The 20,485-nt window shown below is 40.9% G+C and overlaps 1 protein-coding gene across 1 annotated transcript in view; it reads left to right on the forward strand.

Moving 5' to 3' along the window:
• Positions 1 to 20,485, forward strand: part of LOC102413340 (ATP-binding cassette sub-family C member 4-like) — a 168,240-nt gene that overhangs the window by 75,149 nt on the left and 72,606 nt on the right. Inside the window, 1 exon segment of the mRNA XM_044927067.2 lies at positions 12,452 to 12,581. Coding sequence (XP_044783002.2) covers positions 12,452 to 12,581 — 130 coding nt within the window.

Raw genomic sequence — 20,485 nt, forward strand, 5'->3', positions numbered from 1 at the left:
TCTTGCATCCTGATGAAGTCAGGACAGGAAAATACAACAGGTGCTTCCAGTGTGTAGGGGTCAGTGGGGTCCATGCTTTAGGGAGTGACAAATAGATGGCAGTTTCCCTCCTGCTACTTGCAGTTGATTACCAGATACTCTGGGTGGATCCAGACCCCAGGAATAAGAAAGATGATGTAGGGTTTTTAAATCAGAGAGTGAGACTCTAAAACCTGGTACTTGGCTGCCAGTTTTTTTCCTCCATCATTTGCTTAAGGCATGTTAGAGGCGAAATTTTGGGTACTGACATAGGGCTTCCATGGAACCACCCTGTTGGTTTATGCTTGTTATTCTATCACTTTGGAAATAAAGTCTTTATTAAGTCTAGACTTAATAAAGTCTAGAATTTGAGAATCATGTATTCCACATCTGAGTATGATTTCAATCATTTCAAGTTATTTCATGGATGCTTACTAGAAGTGATACTTAGACCTACAATGTAGTGTCACCTATAATCTGGCTTGAGTCTTGACTCTCATTCCTGTTTCTAAAATGTAGAACTTGTCAGTGGCTCCTGGTTGGCTACACAATGACTAAAGTAGAACAACTCTGATTCTTTTCTGTGTATAATGTGTCCTAACACACACTGACTGAGGCCTCTTATGGAGTCTAGACTGGTCTTTTTGAAAGCCTTGCAAACTTGTTTTTCTTCTAAAACAGCCTTCACATCTCCCCCATGGTCAGGTCGCTTGCTGTTGTTCACTTTGTTAAAGCCAATGAGCCTTCCAGCTGCACTTATAAACACCCTGAATGTATAAACACTCTGCTGTGTGCACTGAGATCAATGCCCTTACAGATGTTACTGCATGAATCTCTTAGTTTACAAGAAGGACAGTGAGCCAGGAGATGGGAAGGACCCACAATGGGCAGAATAAGGGAGACTGGGATGCCCAGCTCTCATTCCTGCTTCTGAGGAATCTGTCTCTATGTGGAGCTTGTTAAGACAGATGCCTGGGAAAGCTCAGCCTAGTCAGGGCTTAGAGGGTTTTTAATACAGGATAGTAAGTGCGGAATGTAAAGTGGAAGTGTTAGCTGGAGGCTTTCACTGAAGTTGGAAAGGTCCCTGTGCCTGGAGCTGGACAGGAAGTGCCATGGGGGCCTGAAGGCTGGGCAGGTATGTGGAGGCTGAGAAGAGGACCCAGTCCTTTGCTGAAGAAAGAGTAGAAGAAGCTCAGGTGTGGAGGGAGGTGAAAGTAAGGCTGTGAGGAGAATAGCAGGCACATCCTCGCCTGGAGGAGGCGGCGTGTGCAGCAGAGAGGAGCTGTTTGGGAATTCTCTCTGTCAGGTCCTGTGTTTCTAGGACTGTGTCCATCCAGGCTGCTCTCATAGGATACCAGAGCTGGGTGGCTTAGAAATAACAGAAGTTTATTTCTCAAGGTTCTGGAGGCTGGAAAAGTCCTCGTCAGGGTGCTGAAAATTCAGTCTGGTGAGGGTCCAATTCCTGCGGCCTCATGTGGTGGCAGAGGTGAGGGAGCCATGTGGGTCCCTTTTATCAGGGCACTAATCCCTTGCATGAAGGCTCCACCCTCATGATCTGGTCCCTCCTGATGGCCCCACCTCCTAATACCAACACAGTGGCGATTAAGTCTCAGTGTATGACTTTTGAGGAGAAAAACATTCAGTCTATAGCAAGTTGGCACAGATGGGGGTGCTCAAAGAATTGAAATTAAATTTCTCACAGTGCTTGAGGCTACAGGTTCAAGGTGTGGGTGGTCTGGTTTCTCCTGAGACCTCTCTCCTTGGCTTCTGAGCACAACCCTTCACTGTGTCCTCACACGGTTGGGGTTTTCTCTAGTTGCAGTGAGCAGGGGCTACTCTCTAGTTATGGTGCGTGGACTTTTCATGGCGATGGCTTCTCTCATTGCAGAGCCCGGGCTCTATGGTTTGTGGGCGAGTAGTTGCGGTTCCTGGGCTCCAGAGCACAGGCTCAGCAGTTGTGGTGCATGGGCTGAGGTGTTTTGTGCATGTGGGAGCTTCCTGGACTAGGGAGTGATACTATGTCTCCTGCACTGGCAGGTGGATTCTTTGCCACTGAGCCAGCAGCAAAGCTCCCTTTTGTATATTTTTGCTTATATGTCTGTTGCCTTAGAAGACTGACCAAAGAAAACATAGGTATAATTTATGTCAGAGAATATTTTGCCTGTAATCTCTACTGGGAGTTTTATGGTGTCATGTCTTATGGTTAAGTGTTTAAGCCATTTTGAGTTTATTTTTGTGCATGGTGAGGGGGTGTGTTCTAACTTTATTGATTTCATGCTTGTGTCTCTGTCCTTGTGTCTTAGTCTCTTCATCTAAGCACTCCAGTCAGATTAGATTAGGTCCAGTATAATTAAGCATAATGATTACCTCTTGAAAATCCATGACACCAAATTCTAAGGTACTGATGACTCAGGTGACCACAGGTGAATCTGAGGGGACATGATTGATTTACAGCAAGTCCAGAATAGCAAAGCAGAGACTTCAGCAGAGTCAGCAAATGTAAGAGGGAGGCCTGTGAGGAGGCTGGGCTCTGGACACCAGGAGCTGGCTAGGAACTAGGATTCCATGTCCATTAAGTGGGCATTGTTAGACTTTGGTGGAACCTGCCCTTTTATAAGGAGAGGGCAGTGACACCCCACTCCAGTGCTCTTGCCTGGAAAGTCCCATGGACGGAGGAGCTTGGAGGGCTGGAGTCCATGGGGTCGCTGAGGGTCGGATACCACTGAGCAACTTCGCTTTCACTTTTCACTTTCATGCATTGGAGAAGGAAATGGCAACCTACTCCAGTGTTCTTGCCTGGAGAATCCCAGGGACAGGGGAGCCTAGTGGGCTGCCATCTATGGGGTCGCACAGAGTCAGACACGACTGAAGTGACTTAGCAGCAGCAGCAGCAGACCTTGTATAAAACGTGCTTAGTGTTGGGGTGATAAAAGAGTTGTGGAGATGGATAGTGTTAATGGTTGTACATTAATGTGAATGTACTTAATGCCACTGAGCTGTATGCTTAAAATGGCAAAAATGGTAAATTTCATGTTAGGTATATTGTCCACATATAAGCCTGAATAGTAGCACAGAATCCTTGAGAACAAGAGGGAACAGGGTAGATGACACATGGCATTGTCTCAAGCTCTCTGATCTGACCCCCCTTTCCCAGCCTCTCCCATTCATGACTTGATGAATTTTCCCTTAGAGAACTGCCTTGTGTCTTGTCATGAGTTCAATGACAGGAGCTCGTGCTGTGACAGAGATTCCCCACCCCTGCCCTCCTGGCGTCATGAGTAGCTCAGCCTCCCTGTTCCCAGCAGCCCACCCTGAGCTCACTAATGTGTGTTACCCCGTCTTGTGTGCATCTGCACAAGTTCTCCATCAGGGCAGGAACAGATTCTGCTGGTCATTGATCCATGTCACAGGGAAGGGAGAGCAAGGCATTTTGGTGCCAAGTACAGTGCACTGATCGCAGAAGTTCTCCTGAGTTCTTTTTCAAATACTGGAGATATTTATAAAATCCTCTCAAATATTTTGAGTATACCGCTTTGGATATTTACTTGATAGAAGCAAGCTTAAGACTGTTGTTTGTAATCAGAACCACATTCTCTAGGGAAACTTAAAGCAGAGAGCATGAAAGCAATTTAGGAAACCACTCAGCAGCAACTGGAGAGTGTTCTCAAGTCAGAGAATCGGATGGAACAATATGCTGTGAGAGATGGTGGTTGTGTGGAAGCTTAGTCATAAGGAGGGTTTTGTATTACAAATGAATGACTCACACTTCTGCTTGCCTTTAACAGTTTCCTTCAGTCATGAATTTATATTCAAGGTCATTGAGGTTCATTACTTTTATAGCTTTATGCTGTGAACATAGTGGATTCTATCAGCTACAGAAGGTGAGGGCCTTATGTGAACTGATGTAGTCTCACCTGTGTCCAGCCATGGGTCCCATCCTGCTTCAGCCCCACATCACCAGACCCCTGCCTCCTGTGTCATCAGATCTTGGGGTCTGTCCTGATCAGACTCCCACGCTGCTATCTACACAGCTCACCCTCCTGCTTCAGCCCTTCACAGACACCTCCCCCCACCCCCACCCCCACTCTGCCACAACCACATTCACAAAGCAGCTTCAGGTCCTCAAACAAACAGGCTGGCTTCCTTGCCATCTGCCCCCTTCAGACTTTCCAGCTCGTCCCCACACCCACTTGGTATCCAGCTGTGCTGGCTCTGTGAGGGTCCTTTCTCAACCCTGTCTGTCTGTCCCTACTGGTTCCTCTGTCCCAGATCCAGGGAGCAGTGCCCCAGGACCCAGAAGGAAGGCGGAGGATGGGATCTGCCATTCCCACCTACTCCTTCAGGGGGTGACCGTGCCATCTGTCTTCCCCCAGCCCTCAGTGGGTGCACTTGACCATTTACCAGTCCCCCCAAAAGCAAGAGAGTTCCAGAAAAACATCTATTTCTGCTTTATTGACTATGCCAAAGCCTTTGACTGTGTGGATCACAATCAACTGTGGAAAATTCTGAAAGAGATGGAAATACCAGACCACCTGACCTGCCTCTTGAGAAACCTATGTGCAGGTCAGGAAGCAACAGTTAGAACTGGACATGGAACAACAGACTGGTTCCAAATAGGAAAAGGAGTGCGTCAAGGCTGTGTATTGTCATCCTGCTTATTCAACTTATACACAGAGTACATCATGAGAAATGCTGGGCTGGAAGAAGCACAAGCTGGAATCAAGATTGCTGGGAGAAATATCAATAACCTCAGATATGCAGATGACACCACCCTTATGGCAGAAAGTGAAGAGGAACTCAAAAGCCTCTTGATGAAAGTTAAAGAAGAGCATGAAAAAGTTAGCTTAAAGCTCAACATTCAGAAAACGAAGATCATGGCATCTGATCCCATCACTTCATGGGAAATAGATGGGGAAACAGTGGCAGATTTTATTTTTTTGGACTCCAAAATCACTGCAGATGGTGATTTCAGCCATGAAATTAAAAGATGCTTACTCCTTGGAAGGAAAGTTATGACCAACCTAGATAGCATATTCAAAAGCAGAGACATTACTTTGCCAGCAAAGGTCTGTCTAGTCATGACTATGGTTTTTCCAGTGGTCATGTATGGATGTGAGAGTTGGACTGTGAAGAAAGCTGAGCACCAAAAAATTGATGCTTTTGGACTGTGGTTTTGGAGAAGACTCTTGAGAGTCCCTTGGACTACAAGGAGATCCAACCAGTCCATTCTAAAGGCGATCAGTCCTGGGTGTTCATTGGAAGGACTGATGCTAAAGCTGAAACTCCAATAGTTTGGCCGCCTCATGTGAAGAGTTGACTCATTGGAAAAGACCCTGATGCTGGGAGGGATTGGGGGCAGGAGGAAAAGGGGACCACAGAGGATGAGATGGCTGGATGGCATCATTGACTCAATGGACATGAGTTTGAGTGAACTCTGGGAGTTGGTGATGGACAGGGAGGCCTGGCAAGCTGTGATTCATGGGGTCGCAAAGAGTCAGACACGACTGAGAGACTGAAATGAGCTGAACTGAACTGAGGGCTTAAAGAAGAAGGAAGGGATTCTGTTACACATTCATATAGTATTGTGGGCTAAGGCAAATGCTTGTTGATAGAATTTAAGAATTTAATCAGCTTTCAGAATTTAAATAACACTGATGTGGTAGCTGAATGGAAAAAAGTGCTTGATGGAATATATGTTGCCAAATTTATCCGGACTCTATATAGCATTGTGAGTTGAAGAGATGTTTGGAGGACTATTTTAATTTTTATATGCATACTACTACTACGTCGCTTCAGTCGTGTCCAACTCTGTGCGACCCCATAGACGGCAGCCCACCAGGCTCCCCTGTCCCTGGGATTCTCCAGGCAAGAACAGGTCTATACTGCAGGACAATCCACCCCCTCAGGTGATGTCACTCAGAGACCACATCCCAACAGAGAAACAATCATGAGTTTGTGCACCATCCTGTACACTGACTCTCACAGCTACCAGCCTATTCAGTCACATTATATAAGTGGTTAGGCAAACTGGAGTTGTTCACCATTTCAAAGGACGAAGGAAAGCAGCATAAAAATGTCAATTTATGTGGTGTGATTGCACCTGATAATCATTCATGATGTTAACAGCTTTAAAGTGTGTCAGTGCAGAGCCCTGCAGTCTCCCTTTCCAAGCCCCCGTCCCAACTCTCCCTCTTACCATCTCTGCCCCACAAAGCCACACTCTCCTTTCTGTAAAATGGAGAAAGTAATACCCACTTCCTAAGGTTTGTTGAGAAGACAAAATGAAATTCATTTTAATTAATTTTTTGCATAATATCTAAATGCATGTTGAGCACTCAGTAATGGGTAACTATTTTTAAAATACCACATGTGTGTTTTAGGTAAGAGAAATAGTCTGATGACAGTGGCATTTGTTGTTGTTCAGTCACTAAGTCATTTCGACTTTTTGTGATTCTATGAACTGCAGCACACCAGGCCTTCCTATTCCTCACTATCTCCCGGAGTTTGCCCAAGTTCATTTCCACTGAGTCAGTGATGCCATCCAGCTAGCTCATTCTCTGCCACCCTCTTCTCCTTTTGCCTTTGGCAAAGTGGCATTATGTTGCATTAAAGTTATTGTCAGAAACAGTTTCCAGGCCCATAAATATCATGTCATGAATTTGGATCACAGAGATTCTAGGTTTGTAATCCTTGAAGATTTTGATGCATACTTTCTTATATAGACTCACAAAGTAAAAATCAGTTGTTTTCAAAATAGACCATTGAGCATTAAATATTTCAGAGTAATGTAATTTTCATACAATTTGCCAAAGTCCCAAATAACACTGAATAAGAAGTCTCAATTATCTACAATTCTTGTCACTGAAATCATCACCTCCAGGGAGTCTTCCTACTGCTAAAACAAATGAAAATTAAGGTGAGATGTGGAAGTTAGGTTTAGGCATTGCAATTTTCTAAAAAAAATGTTTGGGACTGCTCTGAGCATGTGAACTTTCACACAGCTGCTCTCAGCAAAATACTGTAATTTAATGAGGAAAACTAAGTTGCAAAACGCTTATTCCCCACACATCCGTCATTCGGGGGAAAAAAAAATCAGCAGCTTGTCAGAACTGAACTAGTCTTCACGTCCTTTCATGGTCACAGAGGGCAAATGCCCTTGAGTCACCAATGGAGGATGTGGTGGGAACACCAGGAACCATGTCACTCCCTCCTCAGCACAAAAAGAATGCACTGACTGCGGTTGTATGAAGTGAAATTTTCCCAAGAAAAAGAAAATGTGAAGGAGGTGTCCTCAGTCATTTCTTTCCAGAGAGGAGAGCTCAAAAGAACACGCCACTGCATCTGGATATTGAGAACATAGCCTGAGACTCAGTGTAATAGGTTATTATGGGTCACTTGTTTTTACAGCCTTTACTTGTCTCAGCACCCCTGACCCTTGCATTTCATTGTGTGGAAATGTCAGGGAAAGTGTGTAGAGTATTCCAGCCTCTCCCACTGAATAATGAGATTGTCATTTTGAGATTTCTGTGGTGTGTTGATCACTTCCCCAACCCCTTCCTCAAATCCCCCTTGGGGATATTTATTTTTAATATATACTTATTTAATGCTAGTCCTTTGTCGATGTTTTCTTCCTGTCAGTAGCTTGCCATTTATATCCTTAGTGGAGGTCAAGGTTTAATTTTGATGAAGTCTAATGTTTACCTTTTTTAATTTTCTTTTGTAGTTGATGTTTTTGTATCCTAAGAAATCTTTGCACATCCTTAGAAGTGTGAAGATACTTTTCTGTGTTCTACCTTTTTGGATATTGATGCATCTTGCACTAATTTTTAAATGTTAAAGAGTAATTAGTGGTTGAGTTTTATGTTTTCCAATTATTCTGGACATATTTGTTAAAGACTTTTATACATTGAATTAAGGAAATCTGCATCTGTGTAATATATTTTGTTCCTGAGTAGTTGCAGTTTATGCCAATATTTTGATCCTTATACTAATACTGTATTCTTAGTTACTGTACATTTTAATAAGAGATGAAACCCATAGTTTAAATTGTCTAACTTTGTGCTTCTTTGTCAAGTTTGCTTTGATCATTCTGGATTCTTTACTTTTATGTATCAATTTTAGAAATCTTTCAATTTGTTTTTAAATAAAAGTCTTAAATTTTTATTAATGTTTCCTTTTAGCTATAGAATATTTTGAGAAGTCTGAGTCTTAACAATGTTGGATCTGCATTACTAATATTTGTCTCTCTCTGCTTATTTAGGTGTTCTTTAATTTTATAAATATTTTGTAATTTTTAGTATAGACATCTTACACTTCTCTGGTTAAATTTATTCATGCATATTTGTTTTTCATAGTATTGTTGGATTGTCTTTTTAAATTATTTATTCATTTATTTTGGATGCACTGGGCCTTCTTTGCTATGTATGGGCTTTCTCTAGTTGTGGTGGCGGGTGGTGACTAGTTGCTGTAGGTGCACTTCTCATTTTGGTGGCTTTTCCTATTGCAGAGCATGGGCTCTATGGCACATGGTTTTCAGTAATTGTGGCACATGGGCTTGGTAGGTGCAACCATCTGGTTCTAGAGCCTGGGCTCAGTGACTGTGGCACATTGGCTTAGCTGCTCTGTACATGTGGATTCTTCCCAAACCAGGGATTGATCCCATGTTCCCTGCATTGGCAGGTGGATTCTTAACCAGTTGGACCACTAGGGAAGTCTTGTTTCTGATACCATTATTCACTTGCTGTTGCTAGTCTATAGAAATATAGTTGATTTATTTGTGAATTAACTTTGCATTGCCTGGAGTCAATAGTGGTATTTTTTTTTTTAATTCTATAGGATTCTGTCCATATGCAATCATGTCAGCTGTAAATAATGGCAATTTTGTCTTTTCATTTCCAATATCTATGACTTCTCTTTCCTTTTCTTGACTTGTTGTGGCTAGAGTTTCCAGTTAGTTAAAAAGAATTGGTTAGATAAGATAATCTTGTATTCTTAGGGCAAAATCTTTCAGTAATTTTTCATTACAAATAATATTAATTGCAACTTTTTAGGTAGGTATCTGTAATCAGATTGAAAATGTTTCTTTTAATTTCTCAATTGTCAAGAATTTTATTTTTTTAAAAAAATGAAGAAGAGGTATGGAATTTTAATAAATATTTCTTCTACATCTCTTCAGCTGGTTATACACATATATCTTTACTGTTTTAATGTGAATTATGGTGATTGGTATTTGAAAGTTAAACTTAACATTCCTGGAAAAGAGTTTACTTGGTCATAATGTAGCATCTTTTTTTTCTGTATTGCTGTATGTAGTTTGTCCAGAATTTTTGTACCTTTCGTTCCTGAAGGATATTGGTCTATAATTTGCTTTACTTAAAATATTTTGTCAGCTTTTGTTATCAGAAGTATGTTAATCAGTTCAGTCACTCAGTCATATTCGACTCTTTGTGACCCCATGGACTGCAACACGCCAGGCTTCCCTGTCCATCACCAACTCCCAGAGCTTATTCAAACTCATGTCAATCAAGTCAGTGATGCTATCCAACCATCTCTTCCTCTGTTATCCCCTTCTCCTCCTGCCTTCAATCTTTCCCAGTATCAGGGTCTTCTCTAATGAGTCAGCGCTTCGCATGAGGCGGCCAAAGTATTGGAGTTTCAGCTTCAACATCAATCCTTCCAGTGAATATTCAGGACTGATTTCCTTTAGGATGGACTGGTTGGATCTCCTTGCAGTCCAAGGGACTCTCAAGAGTCTTCTCCAACACCACAGTTCAAAAGCATCAATTATTATGTATCCTCATGAAAATACATGGGAAATATTTCCATTTTTAATGGTCAGTTTAATGTCAACTTGACCAGACTACATTCCTCAGTTATTCAGTCAAAAGGTGATCTGTGTGTTGCTCTGTAGGTATTTTGTAGATGTGATTGAAGTCCATAATTAGTTGATTTTAGGCAGGGACAAAGCCTCCCTGAAATAAAAAGAAATTCTGCTTGTAGAGAACAGTATCAGCTCCTGCCCAAGGGTTCCAGCCTGTCCTTTGTAACAGGCAACCCTGAGTATTTTGGACTTGCCCAGTCAAGTTAGATTGTGGAATATTATCTTTTTTATATTGCTAGATTCAGTTCATTGATATGTCGTTTAATATTCCAAGACAGTTTGGTTTGCAATTTTTCTTTCTTTTAATGTCTTTATCTGGATTTTATATCATGATAATGCTGGACCCTGGAAAAGTACTGGGAAAAGTTTGGTAAAACTTTTCTGTACAGTGTTTTTGTGAAGCCCTCTGTACTTACAGTCTTTTCTTTGAGAAATTTAAAAATTATGTATTCAGGGAATTCCGTGGTAGTCCAGTGGTCACGACTTGGTGCTTTCACTGCTGTGGGCCTGGGTTCGATTGCTGGTAGGAAAACCAAGATCCCACAAGCTGCATGGGATGGCCAAAACAATAAAATAAAGTAAAATTAAAAAAAGGATTCAAATTCTTAAATCAATATGCAGTTATTATGATTTTCCATATCATTATGTTAGTTTTATATGTCATTGTTTAAGACGTTTGTCCTTTACATTAAAATTTAAAAGTTTTTCTGCACAGTGTTTACTATAGTCTCTTTGCAATGCTTATGGTATCTTTTGTATTAAAATGGAAGCTGAAGTGTTAGTTCCTCAGTCATGTCTGACTCTTGGTAACCCCATGGACTGTAACCTGTCAGGCTCCTCTGTCCATGGGATTCTCCAGGCAAGAATACTGGTATAGGTTGCTATTTTCTTTTCCAGGAGATCTTCCCAACCCAGGGATCAAATGTGGATCTCCCCTATTGCAAGCAGATTCTTTACCATCTGAGCCCCCAGGGAAGCCCAATCTTTTGTGTTATCCTCTTTTAATTCGTGTGAATTGTTAATTTTGTCTCTCTTTTTTTTTTTTTCCTTTTGCATTTTGTGGTGATTTCAAAGACCCACACTTTGTGTTTGTTGATTTTTCTGCTTAGAAGTTAGTTTTCTTTTTCATTCAGGTCTTTTGTCATTTAGTTGCTCAGTTGTGCCTGACTTTTTGTGACCTCATGGACTGCAGCACGCAAGGCTTGCCTGTCCTTCACTATCTCCCAGAGTTTGTTCAAACTCATGTCCATTGAGTTGATGATGCGATCCAACCATCTCATCCTCAGTCGCTCCCTTCTCCTCCTGCCCTCAGTCTTTCCCAGCATCAGGGTCTTTTCAAATGAGTCAGCGCTTCACATCAGGTGGCCAAAGTATTGGAGCTTCAGCATCCAATCTTACCAGTGAATAATCACCATTGATTTCCTTTGGGATTGACTGGTTTGATCTCCTTGCTGTACCAGGGACTCTCAAGAGTCTTTTTTTTTTTTTCCTATTTTCATTCTTCTACATACTTTAATATGCTGTTTTTTCTTTTATTTATAAGATGGATTTCAAAACCCTTGATTTTAGCTTTTTTAAAGACTTTTTTCTTTTTTAAAAATTATTTTAATTTTATTGGAATATGGTTGATTTACAATGTTGTGTTTGTTTCAGATATACAGCAAAGTGATTTAATAATACATGTACATATATTCATTGTTTTTAAATTCTTTTCTCATATAGGTTATCACAGAATGTTAAGTAGATTTCCCTGTGATATACTTTTATAGTGCTCTTCTTTTTAACGTGTACCTTGTTAAATTATAAAATAAGAGGATTCCAGACTTAAAGTTTGTAATAACATTGAGCCCTGACAAAAGTGGAAAGGAAACTATTGATCAAAGAGATACACTAAACATGAAGGAAGAGATATACCATGTTTCCCTAAAGCTTACTATCATGCTGGTTAGCAAACTGTGAACCAAACCCCACCATTCACTCGTCAATGGAGTTAGCTATGACTCTTAAGTTGGAAATGAATTTAAGGATACCCAGGTCCCAGAGCTTACATGGTTGTGGAAAGACCCAAGGCAGTCAAATGAGGGATGAAGAATGTGATTAATATATCCCAAGCAAAGGCCAGGTTTAGAAAAGCTTAGTCTTAGGGTTTGTACGTGGGTGTGTACACTTGTTAGCCACTCAGTTGTGTCCGATTCTTTGCAATCTTATAGACTAAACTGCCAGCCTCCTCTGTCCATGGAATTCTCCAGGCAAGAATAATGGAGTGGTGTGCCATTCTCTTTTCTAGGGGATCTTCCCAACCCAGGGATTTTCTCTGCATTTTTCTGAATTGTGAAAAATCACCATTTTCTCTCAAATGAAAGATTTCGTCTAAGAAATTTTTTGTTTATGTGGATTCATAGACTTTGGATAGAATTTCCCAAATGGTATAGTCCAAATGGGAAATATATAAAAATATGATCCTCCTTATCTGGGAAGTATCAGGCCTTGGGTCACTTGCTTCTGGGTCAATATGCTTCTTTCTATATACCCATCACTGTCTCTGTTCCATAGTGTGGCAGAGGTACAGAAGCACTGGCCGTGGTGCTGTGGTTCATCGGATGGACCAGGAATCCAACCAGGTAGGGGAAATTGTGTGTGTTGCTTGTATTGGGCTTTTTGGAATTCCTGGGAATGTAGGAGAAAGAAATGAGGTTGGCTTCAAGGAGGGGATTTATTGTGTGTTTATTGTACACTAGGATCTTTTGTTTACTTCTTCAGATGTTGAGTTTTTGCTTAAATACTATTTTCATCTACAAACTTCTATAAATGGTTTGAGATGGCTGGCAACAAAAGATTCACAAATGCATATACATATAAAAGTAAAAGTGCTCAGTCATGTCCAACTCTTTGGGACCCCATGGACTGTAGCCTGCCAGGCTCCTCTGTCCATGGAATTTTCCAGGAAGGAATACTGGAGAGGCTTGTCATCCCTTCTCCAGGGGATCTTCCACACCCAGGGATCAAACCTGGGTCTCCTGAATTACAGGCAGATTCTGTACCATCTGAGCCACTTGGGAAACTAGGTTGCTTCCATGTCCTGGCTATTATAAACAGTGCTGCGATGAACATTGGGGTACTAATGCATATATATGGAATTTAGAAAGATGGTAACAATAACCCTGTGTACGAGACAGCAAAAGAGACACTGATGTATAGAACAGTCTTATGGACTCTGTGGGAGAGGGAGAGGGTGGGAAGATTTGGGAGAATGGCATTGAAACATGTAAAATATCATGTATGAAACGAGTCGCCAGTCCAGGTTCAATGCACGATACTGGATGCTTGGGGCTTGTGCACTGGGACGACCCAGAGGTATGGTATGGGGAGGGAGGAGGGAGGAGGGTTCAGGATGGGGAACGCATATATACCTGTGGCGGATTCATTTTGATATTTGGCACAACTAATACAATTATGTAAAGTTTAAAAATAAAATAATATTAAAAAAAAAAAAGAAAAAGAAAACCCTGGGTTCTGAGTAGTGGGTCTACACTTCAGGACAGAACATCTACTCAGACAATGTCATTCAGAGACCACATTCCACCAGAGGGCGATCATGGGTTTGTGCACTATCCTGTATACTGACTCTTACAGATACCAGATATGTTGCCTGTTCAGTCACATTATAGTTGTTGGGCAAATTGGAGCTGTTCACCATTTCAAAAAGGATGAAGGGAAAGCAGCATAAAAAATCAATTTATATAGTGTGATTCCATCTGATAGTCATTTATGATGGCAACAGCCTTAAAGTGCAATGGCGTGGGGAGCCCTGCAGTCTCCCTTTCCAAGCTTGAATCTGAGCTCTCCCTCTTGCTGTCTTTCCCCAACAAAACCAGTCTTCTCTCAGTAAAATTGACAAAATAATACCAACTCCATAAATGTTGTGGGAAGACAAAATGAAGTTGTTTTAATATTATTCTTTGCATAACATCTAAATGCATGTTGAGCACTAAGTAATGGGTAGTTATTTTTAAAACATCGTATGTGTTTTTAAGTGAGAAAAATTGTCTTGTGACACTGGCATTATGTTGCATTACAGTTATTGTCAGACACAGTTTCCAAGCCCATAAATACCATCTCATCAGTTTGTAGTACAGAGATTCTAGGTTTGTAATTCTTGAAAAATTTAATGGACACTTTCTTGTATAGACTCACAGAATACAAATCAGTTGTTTTCAAAACTGACAATTGGGCATTGAATATTTCAGATTAATGTAAGTTTCATACAGTTTCCCAAAGTCCCACATAACATTGAGTAAGGAGTCTCAATTATGTATAGTTCTTTTTGTTGAAATCATCTCCTCCTAGAAGTCTTCCTACTAGTAAAACAAGTGAAATGAAAGTAAGATATGGAAGTTAGAGTTAAGCATTTTAATTATCCTTCAATTAAAAATAAATAAAAAATACTAGAAAAATCACTCATTAAATTTTAAAAAATTGGGACTGCTTTGAGCATGAGAAGATGCACACAGCTGCCCTCAGCAAAATGCTGTAATTTACTGATGAAAACTGAATTGCAAAAACCTTTCTTCTTCACACACCCCTCATTCAGGAAAAGAAAATAACAACAGTAAGAACAACAAGAAAAAATCAACAGCTTGGCTGAGCGTAAATAACTGACTCTTCATGTTCTTTCCCACTCATGGATCACAGCCATATTTTGGTGAATGGGCTTGTGTAACTCATGAAGCTACAAGCCATGCCATGCAGGGCCACCTAAGCTGAATACGTCATCATGAAGAGTTCTAACAAAATGTGGTCCACTGGAGGAGGAAATGACAAACCACTCCATGAGAGTGGTTTTGTGTCTCTTGCCATGAGAACCCCATGAACAGTATGAAAATGCAAAAAGGTATGACAGTGGAAGATGCCCTCCAGGTTAGAAAGTATCCAATATGCTACTGGGGAAGAGCTGAGGGGAATTACTAATAGCTCCAGAAAGAATGAAGTGACTGGGCCAAAAAGGAAATGATGCTCAGTTGTGGATGAGTCTGTTGGTGAAAGTAAAGTCCAATGCTGTAAAGAACAACATAGCATGGGGACCTGGAATGTTAGGTCCATGAATCAAGGTAATTGGATGTGATCAAAAAGGAGATGGCAAGAGTGAACACTGACATCTTAGGAATCAGTGAACTAAAATGAAAGGGAATGGGTGAATTTAATTCAGATGACCATTGTATCTGTTTCTGTAGGCAAGAATCCCTTAGAAGGAATGGAATAGCTCTCATAGTCAACAAGAGTCTGAAATGCAGTGCTTGGGTGCAAACTCAAAAATGACAGAATGATCTCAGTTCATTCCCAAGGCAAACGATTCAACATCACAGTAATCCAAGTCTGTGCCTCAACTACTTATGCCGAAGAACCTGAGGTTGACCAGTTCTGTGAAGACCTACAACACCTTCTAGAACTAGTACCAAAAAAAGATGTCCTTTTCATCACAGGGAATTGGAATGCAAAAGTAGGAAATCAAGAGATACATGGAGTCACAGGCAAGTTTGGCCTTTAGAGTACAAAAGGAAGCAGGGCAAAGACTAACAGAGTTTTATCAAGAGAATACACTGGTCATAGCAAGCATGCTCTCTGGCAACACAAGGGACAGTTCTAAATATGGGCATCACCAAATGATCAATACTGAAATCAGATTATGTCCTTTTCAGCTAAAGATGGAGAACCTCTATACAGTAAGCAAAAACAACACCTGGAGCTGACTGTGACTCTGATCATGAGCTCCTTATTGCAAAATTCAGGATTAAATTGAAGAAAGTAAGGAAGACCACTAGGCCATTCAGGTTTGACCTAACTAAAATCCCTTATGGATATACAATGGAGGTGACAAATATATTCAAAGGATTAGATCTGGTAGACACAGTGCTAAGAAGAGGTGGTAAGAATACACAGAAGAACTATACAAAAAAAATCTTCATGACCCATATAACCATGATGGTGTGATCACTCACCTAGAGCTAGACATCCTGGAATGTGAAGTCAAGTGGTCCTTAGGAAGCATCACTACAAACAAAGCTACTGAAAGTAATGGAATTTGTTGAGCTATTTCAAATCCTAAAAGATGATACTGTGATAGTACTGCACTCAATATGCCAGCAAGTTTGGATAATTCAGCAGTGGCCACAGGACTGGAAAATGTCAGTTTTCACTCCAGTCCCAAAGAAAGGCAATGACAAAGAATGTTCAAACTGCCACACAGTTGCACTCATCTCACATGCTACCAAAGTAATGCTCAGAATTCTACAAGCCAGGCTTCAACATATGTGAACCATGAAGTTCCAGATGTTCAAGCTGGATTTCGAGAAGGTAGAGCAACAAGAGCTCAAATTGTCAACATCTGTTGGATCATAGAAAAAACAAGAGAATTCCAGAACAAAGTCTACTTCTGCTTTATTGATTATGCCAAAAACTTTGACTGTGTGGATCACAATAAACTGTGGAAAATTCTTCAAGAGATGGGAATACCAGGCCAATTTACTTGCCTCCTGAGAAATCTGTATGCAGGTCAAGAAGCAACAGAACTGTACATGGAAAGCAGACTGTTTGCAAATTGGGAAAAGAGTATATCAAGGCTATATATTGTAACCCTTTATTGTAACCCTGCTTATTTAACTAATATGCAGAGTACATCATGTGAAATGCCGGGCTGGATGAAACAGAGCTGGAATCAAGATTGCCAGGAGAAATATCAGTAATCTCAGATATGCAGATGACACCACCATTATGGCAGAAAGTGAAGAAGAACTAAAGAGCCTCTTGATGAAAGTGAAAGAGGAGAGTGAAAAAGTTGGCTTAAAGCTCAACATTCAGAAAACAAAGATCATGGCATCTGGTCCCATCACTTCATGGCAAATAGATGGGGAAACAATCCATTGTTTCAGTGACAGACTTTATTTTCTTGGGCTCCAGAATCACTGCAGATGGTGACTGAAGCCATGAAATTAAAAGATGCTTACTTCTTGGAAGGAAAGTTATGACCAACCTAGACAGCATATTAAAAAGCATAGACATTACTCTGCCAATAGAGGTCCTTCTAGTCAAAGCTGTGGTTTTTCCAGTAGTCATGTATGGATGTGAGAGTGGGACTATAAAGAAAGCTGAGCACTGAAGAATTGACGCTTTTGAACTGTGGTGTTGGAGAAGACTCTTGAGAGTCCCTAGGACTGCAAGGAGATCTAACCAATCCATTGTAAAGGAAATCAGTCCTGACTATTCTTTGGAAGGACTGATGTTGAAGCTGAAACTCCAATACCTTGGCCACTTGATGGGAAGAACTGACTCATTGCTAAAGATCCTGATGCTGGGAAAGATTGAAGGCAGGAGGAGAAGGGGATGACAGAAGATGAGGTGTTTGGATGGCATCACGAACTCGATGGCCATTAGTTTGAGTAAGCTCTGGGAGTTGATAATGGACAGGGAGGCCTGGCGTGCTGCAGTCCATGCGGTCACAAAGAGTTGGACATGACTGAAAGATTAAACTGAATTTAACTGAATATTTACCATACATTACAACCTGATAGGATTTATTACTCATTTTATAGTATTTCCCATGTAAGTTAACCAACCAAATAAATGCAATTAGTTTAATACCTCTCTTTGGGATGTTTCAGGGGCCCTCTGAAGCAAGCCAAAGTTAGCTAGAGGACAAAGGAACTTCAACAGAATTCAATTTAGAAAGTTTTGTCAAAGAAATCAGTCAAAAGGGTTTAGAACATTCTGTCACATTTAGTCAAGGGTGATGGGTCTATCACTTAGCTTGCTGATATGCCACAATGGGCATATATATGGAGGCTCATGGTTGAGTGAAAGTTGACTCTGCCATTTGGACATAGTTGGCTCTAACCAATTTTCCTATGGCTGTGTCATTCCTAAGAAAATCCATTTATCCAACTGATGGTAATCCAGTTTTAGAAAATCCTGATCATGCATAGCTCTTTTCAGTAATTTTTTTCATACCTTCTTCTACTTAAAACACATCTTAGTTTCCCTAAAGTATGTTCCATAATCAGGTACATTTCTTGTTGACAATTTTGTAACAGAAAACAGTCTTTTTTACCTTTAGTAAACCTAAGTGCAACAGACGTATTTATACTTATTGATGGTTCTAAAGATATATCTTTGTTACCAGATATTAATTTAATACTCAATATTTCCCAGTTCATATGAAACTGGAATTCGTTGTTTAATTAAGAATTATTTGATTTGTAAGTGCTTACTTTTAAGTCAAAAAAATTTGTAAATAGAGCTCATTTACAAATTAATCTCAAAAATATTATCCAGAAACAAAGACATACTAAGACATACACATATTCAGACAGACAGAAGACAAGATCTAGCTTCATTTCTAAACTTAGTCATGAATTAGATATTACAATATAAAATTTGCTAAATTATAAATTACAGTTGGAATAAATAAAATTTTTAAAAGCTTATTCCCTTTTTCCCTAAGTTTTAGGAGTTGAAGATGGTCTAGATAAGTGTTCCTGAGAGCCCTGGTGTCAAAGACACAGGGAATGAAAATCAAGTTCTAACATAGTGGCCGCAGGTCTAAACCAAATGGTGGCCACACAAAGCAAAATGGCCATCACAAATCACAACACAGAACACAGAGTATAAAACACACACATAGACCTGTCAGTCCTAATCAGACCTTCCCTTAAATATAAGGTTATAGTCTCTCAGAAAACCTCCTATAGAGACACACAACTTCAGATCCAAGTACTAACAGAGTAAATGAAAAATCTCAGGTCTTTAGAGATTTCAGGGGGAGGAAGGGAAGCCAGGTTGAAAAAAGAGGGAGAAAGAGGCAGGACAGGGGGGTGAAAGGGGTGGCCTTACAGATGTCTCCTGCCACCTGCAGATACCCAGGCATTACGGGACTTTACCCTCGGCCACCAGAGAAGGGAGGACTGGAACTCGGCCCTACCAGAAACCAGAACAGACCAAAACAGAACCAGAATTCGAGTTCTCTGCCAAGAGGAGGTTATCAGCCTTCAATTCTCACCTCAGGCTGAGGCCCGTTGACCAGATTCCTGCATCCAGGACTAGGGGACTAGAAAAAAAGGGATAGGATAGGAAGGGTTAAGGAGAGGAAAGAGAGAAGGAAGGGGCGAAAAATCAGTAAATGTTCCTGTTCCTTACCTGGTTGGGGCATTCTGGCCAGTTGTCTGTGTCAGGAGAAGACAAGGGATGAAAGAGTCCCAGTTGTGGCCACTGGGTCTGGTCCGTTGGCAGGCAAGCTGATCCCTGAGTACCCCGAGTGGCCAGGATGTCAATCACAGTGAAGAAGAGATCCCACCATAGTTGCCATTTGTTTCAGGAAGGGGGACCCTTTCCAGGGCAGGAAAGCGGGCTTTTGTGTAACACTCGGAAATGAATTGTCCGAGGAGACACATGTGCTGACAAAGAGCAGCACAAGAGATTTTATTGGGAAGGGGTACCTGGGCAGAGAGCAGTAGAGTAAGAGAACGCAGGAGACCTGCTCTCTCAAATGACTTTTTGTTTAGATACTATTTTCACCTTCTGCCAACTTCTATAAAGGACTTGAGATAGCTGGCAATAAAAGCTTCACAAATGTGTATACATATAATTGTAAACCCATACAATGTTTAAATATATATATAATATTCAATCCACAATGAGAGTAGATATACTATTACCTACAAGTAGATGTTATAGACATCCTCTTTGAATTGCTTCAGAATTTAGGGCCATGAAATCTGAAGAACATGACCTAACTTTGGAGCTCTGAGAGCATTAATAATAGGTTTTCAATGATTATCTGAGGAAAATGCATCAGCTCATTTCCTGTGGAGCCCTTCATTTTTATTTTAACTCTGCTTCCCAGGTTATCTGCCAGACTGGGCTTAGTCTTAATAGGCCCTCCTGGGGAGAGCCAGATTATTGAAACTGATGAATGTTACCCATCAAATGATGTGAGTCTGCTAAAAAAGCTGTAATTTGGATGTTTTATTGTCATTTTAGCAGGTTTTTTTGACAACCAACAATGGCAAGCCAAGTGACTTAAGACCAGGCACAGAAGGAGTTGGTAGGACCCCCCGGCCCCCCATGAGCGTGAAAGTTGTAGCTGTTGGAATGCATACTTAATGCAATGGCTGTAAGCAATTGTTCATCTGTAGGTCTAATAGGAGAGCAGTCAGTCAGGTCTATCTTTCCCCACTTATGACTGGAATGTATTCCTTCAGAATCCATCCTCTTCACTCTGGGTTTTAATTTGATACCATGGCAGGTGTGGGAGAAACAGGAAAAGCACATGGGTCTCCATCCAGATAATAGAGTTTGGCTCCCAAGGGCTCCTGGACACAGAGTCACAGTTCTGGACGTTTCCTCCTCCTTCCAGGCTCCTCCTGCCTGCGGCTGTGGCTCTGGGATTCCCTGAATACAAACTGCTCCTGTCTTTCTCCTTGACCTGCAGTCCTTCCTGGGAAAACTTAGGACAACCACTTACCATCCCATCTTTATATCATATCTGTAAATGGAAATGAAGTTTTTGCTTTTCTCATTCAGAAGATGGTTGTGAAG

Source organism: Bubalus bubalis, chromosome 13, assembly GCF_019923935.1.
Source record: "Bubalus bubalis isolate 160015118507 breed Murrah chromosome 13, NDDB_SH_1, whole genome shotgun sequence".
NCBI lineage: Eukaryota > Metazoa > Chordata > Mammalia > Artiodactyla > Bovidae > Bubalus > Bubalus bubalis.